The following is a 5,575-nucleotide window of genomic DNA, read 5'->3' on the forward strand; positions in this document are numbered from 1 at the left end:
TGAGTCAGGAAGAGATACTTTTGTTTCTCAGTCATTTCCCCCCTTTCTAAAGAACAGTCTGTCCTCTCTCCCTCCTCCTCTCTTACTCTCCTGCCCCTCTCCCTCCCTCACAGCTGTATAATTCATGTGGCATTGTATTTATTGTGCAAACATGGGAGTGCGGGAGCCCATGTTGGGTAAGAGCAGAGTGTGGCGTCAAACACCTTGGGTCTGACAGCGGAGAGTGTAAGCCCCGCACTGCACAGCTGCTAAAAACAAGTAGCCTGCACGTAGGCAGGAGAGCAGCCAGGATTCAATGTGTAACTAATGAATTTCACAGTCCACAGGCATTATAATGAAGAGAATTCAATGGCAGGGACACAGATTGAAAAATGATATAGCATTATTATTTTAATTTTACAATTACAAAATCTGTTTTGTTTGAATTGTGTTGTTTAATAGTAAGAGAATGCTGTTCAGCAAGGTTTACACTCAAGGAACATCAAAATGTCATTGGTGAGGAGCAGGGAACAAAGCCAGTGACAGGTGTGTCCCTCCGCCACAGTGGTTATCCTAGCTTCCTTTAACCCTGTAGTGGCAGAAGTGGTGCCAAGTGTGGTCTCATTTCAGCCTTGTTCCTCGCTCTCAGCAATAACTATACTGACTATTCGAAATTCTAATCATAATAAATATAACCAGCAGTACGTTTTATGCACAACTGAGCACAATCACTGAAATGTAGAACCCTCAAGAGCATATGTCACATAAAACAGACCGTCAGTGTCAGTTCTTTACCTTTCAGCCATGCAGGTATTATATTTTTAATAGTTTTTGTTTAAAAAAAAAAATCATATTTCTCCGCACGGGTTTCAAATGGTTTTTAGTTAATACCCTTTCTCCGATAAAGTAGTCCATAACAGATGAAAGGCAAACCACTACCGTAAATAGAACCCTGTGTTTGACTGAACACAAAATCATCCAGTCACAGCTTTAGTTGGTGTGGTTGTTCATGACGACGAAGCGCTCGGCCAATAGAAGCGCGTTACTGGGTGTTGACCCCTGTGAGCCGCATCACCACCCCATTCCATGTCCGTGGCGGAGGACTACTATAAAAACAAACAAGCCCAAGTTTTAAAGGGCAGAGTTGTAAAAACTCCCAGGCTGTGGGGAGTAAGCTTGGAAGCCTGCAAGTCGGAATTCAGCTGTAACCCCACGGAAGAAAGAAAATCGCCTGGAGCGCTACAATATTTTCTATCTTCTTTAGAAAGTGACACTAGAAGCTGTGTAGATTCTAGCGTTTCCTGGAGCGGACTCTGGTTCGTGCAAGAAGGACCTGCTGATTCCATGTAAGGTAAATATTAACGTAACGTCAATTTCTCGGACTCTGACACAGCCGTGCATCACTCCTCCTATATCTCTTGTTAGTTTTCTAAGTGTCGCAGTCAGTGATGTTATTAAACGAAAGTATTTTTGTCGAGTATGCGAGCTGTAGCTTCCTAGCTAATTAAAATGCTACACCGCTTGGTGTCGACCAGAGTCCGGCTAAAACGCCAATTTCCATCTTATGTTGCCGTTAACAGTGACATTGACTGCCTCTTACGATCGACTTTCATTGTGCGCATATCTTGCGGTTGGCACACGCGATGTCACCGCGAGGTAATGCTGATAAGCAGCTGGGCGAGCTAAACATTAACACTATCTGCCTTCTTGATAGCTAGCTTGCCACATTTCAGTTCACACCCATCATTAAGTTGGCCAGCTAATGCTAGGTGGACGACAGCGACAGAGCCGACGGGGTGAGAAAGCGGACAGTTTGTGTATACAGCGCTGACAGGGTCACGTACGCTCTTGCTCTGCTGTAACAGAGGGTTTTATGGCCGTGGTTAGACTTTGAATGATGATTATGTAACAATTCTCCTCGCGAGTGTGTACGTGCTCCTCTACCTACTGTAGCTCAGCAGGGGTGAAAGTGCTGGAATAGCCCGGCTGGGTTATTTAAAATGACGCTTATCCAACTAAAGAAGGCTGGAGTTTGTCTAAACATGTCCAGTGCGAATAGGAAGCGATCGAAAATCCGTCTCACTATTGACACCTGCCATTACATCCACCGCCCTCTGCAGAGGTCAACCATGGGTGCACTTATCTGTCACACTAGACCGCTGGGGAGCATGCACTGCTGACACCATCTGAGTCAGTGGCCTGTATGTATTTATAGCTGTTGTACAGCTGCGATGCCAGCACTGCTGTGCAGAGAGAGGGGGAGGAAGTGGATAGTGATTAAAATGTTGTTTTTTGTTTTGTTTTTAAATGGGCCCAAACTGATAACTGTTTTGCTTTTCTTGTGTTATGCTGTGAACAGCTGCACATCTATAACTCCTCCCCTTTTCTTTCCATTTCAGGGTCCTGACTTCGACTCTGCTGCAGGACGTATATTTGTTTCGGCAACGCGTGCTGAGCTTTTTCATTACACTCATCACTGCTGCCTTGGAGGTTTTTTGCAACGCTTTGTGGGAGGAAAAAGCAAACCTGTGACAGTAAAAGAAGCCCTCTTGCCACTGAAAGCAGCTATGCAGCTTGAAATTCAAGTAGCCCTCAACTTTATTATTTCCTATTTATACAACAAACTCCCTCGACGACGAGTAAATATCTTTGGCGAAGAGCTTGAGAGGCAGCTGAAGAAAAAATATGAAGGCCACTGGTATCCGGATAAGCCATACAAAGGGTCAGGGTTCAGGTGCATCCATGTAGGGGAGAAGGTGGACCCCGTGGTGGAGCAGGCAGCCAAAGAGAGCGGGCTGGATATCGAAGACGTCCGGAATAATCTTCCTCAGGACCTTAGCGTGTGGATTGACCCGTTTGAGGTTTCCTACCAGATCGGGGAAAAGGGACCGGTTAAGGTGCTGTATGTGGATGATAACAATGAAAATGGCTCAGAGTTGGACAAGGAGATCAAGAACAGCTTTAATCCTGAGGCCCAGGTCTTCATGCCAATCAACGACCCTGTCGGGGCTTCTTCAGAGTCCAGCTCCCCCTCCCCTCCTTTTGGGCAGTCTGCTGCGGTAAGCCCATCTTTTATGCCACGCTCCACCCAGCCCTTAACCTTCACCACTGCCACCTTCGCCGCCACCAAATTTGGCTCCACTAAGATGAAGAGCAGCGGACGCAGTAACGGCAACAGCGGCAGTAGCAGCAAGGTGGCCCGCACCTCCCCTACCAACAACCTTGGTCTGAATGTCAACACCCTATTGAAGCAGAAAGCCATCTCCACCTCCATGCACTCGCTGTACGGGCTCGGCCTGAGTCAGCAGCAGCAGCAGCAGCAGCAGCAGAAAGCCTCTGCTCTCTCTCCCAACGCCAAGGAGTTTGTGTTCCCCAGTCTCCAGGGCCAGTCCAGCCCTGGAGCTGTGTTCCCCGGGGAGGGCTCCCTGGGGCTTGGCCCACTGCAGTACAACAATGCCTTTGACATGTTTGCAGCCTACGGAAGCCTCAACGACAAGTCTCTTATGGATGGCCTCAACTTCAGTCTGAGCAACATGCAGTATTCTAACCAGCAATTCCAGCCAGTCATGGCTAACTAAGCTCATCATCAGAAGATGCTATTTATGAATGACGGTGGCTTCAAAAAGAAGGAAAAACAAAACGCACACTTAGCAACTGGACTTTAAGGATGTAGTGTCTAGTCAATAAAGCGCATGTGCCCAAGGGTGTTTTGACCACGCCCCCTTGAGTTAGTTTCTACTAAAAGCTTGTTGTACAAACACATCCAAGCTTGGTTACTTCAATTCAACATGCATCATTGTTTTTCTTGATTTCTTTTTGCCAACCAAGCACAAAGTTTTTTACTATGTTGAGGAAAATAACTTTAAAATAAAGTTAAAAAAAAAAATTATAAAAAAATACAAGCTTCAAGTTCTGGCCTCTTACAGTATTTTACAGGTAGTAAGACAAGGCTGATTTTTATGAATTGGCACTTCTAAGTGGGGTTACTTGGTCTTTTTCTAATTGTATAATTTAATTTAGTACAGAGTTTGTAAGATATCAGAGTATATATTGTTTCTATGACATGGTGTTGCATTTATATCTTTTTACTACTCCAGTGATCTGTGATGGCTGCAGCAGCTTTTCCTTATTTTTCTTTCTCTTTTTTTAAAAAGATAATTGTTAAAGAAATCCATCTTTAAAAAAAAACAAACTATACATCAAATATTCTGAAGATTGTGTACAGAGTATTCCTTAGTGGTGGAAGTAAAGTGTAGGAATATTTGCTTTTTCTGGAAGATGAATTGTATTTTCTGTTAAGAGGTTAAAAGATTTTGCTATACTATGGACAAAATGTAATCGTATGAATATTAATTTTGTACCTACATTGTGCAATACTTGATAAAAAAAACAAACAAAAACATTAAGGTATAACAAAGTATTTTGAGTCAGTGTCTTACATGTCAAGAGGGACTGAAATAGTTTATATTGTTAAGTTTGTATTAAATGCTTAAAAATTATATGCTTGTCTTTATTTTTTTTAATTTCATATTTGCACCCTGGTCTTTTTAATAAAATAAACTACAGTTGAACATGATCTGTGGGATATGGACTTATTTATTACCTCTTATATGCCGACTTGTCTTTAATATTTAGCGTGTGTGAGTGGCTATGGTGGTGCTGCCCTATCAAAGGGTAACAAGGTTAAAACTGGCAGTAAACTTTGGATTAGTTTATGATCTGTTATTGTCTTTGTCATCATGGCTGTGAAGATGGGTGGAGTGTGTTGGTTTTGTTTTTTCTGTGTGTGTCATGTGTCACAGAATGAAACGTCACACAAATAGAAATGTCACCCAGCCTGTCCTTCATTTTGAGGAATGTTTGGGTTAGTGTCACTATAATAAAGGAAAACAAGTGTTGCTCTGGTTAGTGACTTGATTGCACAGACAAAGGCAACGACTGATATCATGTTCCTGTTTTAGCTAGCTAAAATGGAGATGGGCTTTAACATTTGAGTGTGATTGCTTGATCTTTTAGTTCCTAAGAGAGCGGGATTTCAGAACTTTTAATACCTTGCTTGCTTTTCCCACATATTAAGGCAGTGTCCCACATTTTGATCAGGTCTGATGTTCAAAAGTCAACATTGCTCGACAGTCTTTTTATCCAGTGGTTGTAAAGAATGCAAAAATCATGGAAAGCATCACAATGAAAAGAAAATTCAGTTACAACAACGATTGGAAAGCTAATTATAATGACACGAGGCCAGGAGAGGAGAATTCTCAGTTTATGCTCAGCTTCGTTTCAGGTTTAGTCATTTACCCGCCCTGCTGAGACCCTTGCGTCTGCATATGGAGATATTAAATTTTGACTTTTCTGCACCTTATACTTCACTATGCTTAATAAAGGGTTTTACCCTGTATTAAAATTGCGATTTTTTTGTGTTATACTTTAAAATTCAGATGACGACAGCATTATTAGCCTCCCTATAAAAAAATTCATGTTAAAAAGAGTATTCCCCAAGTGCTGTCAAGCAGAGCAAGGAATATTTAACACAGCTGTTCCAAACATCCTAGTATCATTTTCGACGCTTACGTTATTTTACTTTGAAAGGCGTGTT

At 42.5% G+C, this 5,575-nt stretch overlaps 1 protein-coding gene across 2 annotated transcripts; it reads left to right on the top strand.

Moving 5' to 3' along the window:
• Positions 1 to 1,101: 1,101 nt before the first annotated feature.
• Positions 1,102 to 4,555, top strand: tob1b (transducer of ERBB2, 1b). 2 transcript variants are annotated; one of them, XM_040036775.1, is made up of 2 exons: positions 1,102 to 1,330; positions 2,379 to 4,555. In XM_040036775.1, exon 2 carries the CDS (start codon positions 2,547 to 2,549, stop codon positions 3,555 to 3,557), a length of 1,011 nt encoding a protein of 336 aa, XP_039892709.1. In that variant the 5' UTR covers positions 1,102 to 1,330; positions 2,379 to 2,546; the 3' UTR covers positions 3,558 to 4,555. The 2 variants fall into 2 exon arrangements, with proteins under 2 accessions (XP_039892709.1, XP_039892710.1); XM_040036776.1 differs by having other exon boundaries at positions 1,102 to 1,325.
• The last annotated feature ends 1,020 nt before the right edge of the window (positions 4,556 to 5,575 follow it).

The sequence above is a fragment of the Simochromis diagramma genome, unplaced genomic scaffold (genome assembly GCF_900408965.1).
Source record: "Simochromis diagramma unplaced genomic scaffold, fSimDia1.1 OVJJ01000371.1, whole genome shotgun sequence".
Classification (NCBI taxonomy): Eukaryota; Metazoa; Chordata; class Actinopteri; order Cichliformes; family Cichlidae; genus Simochromis; species Simochromis diagramma.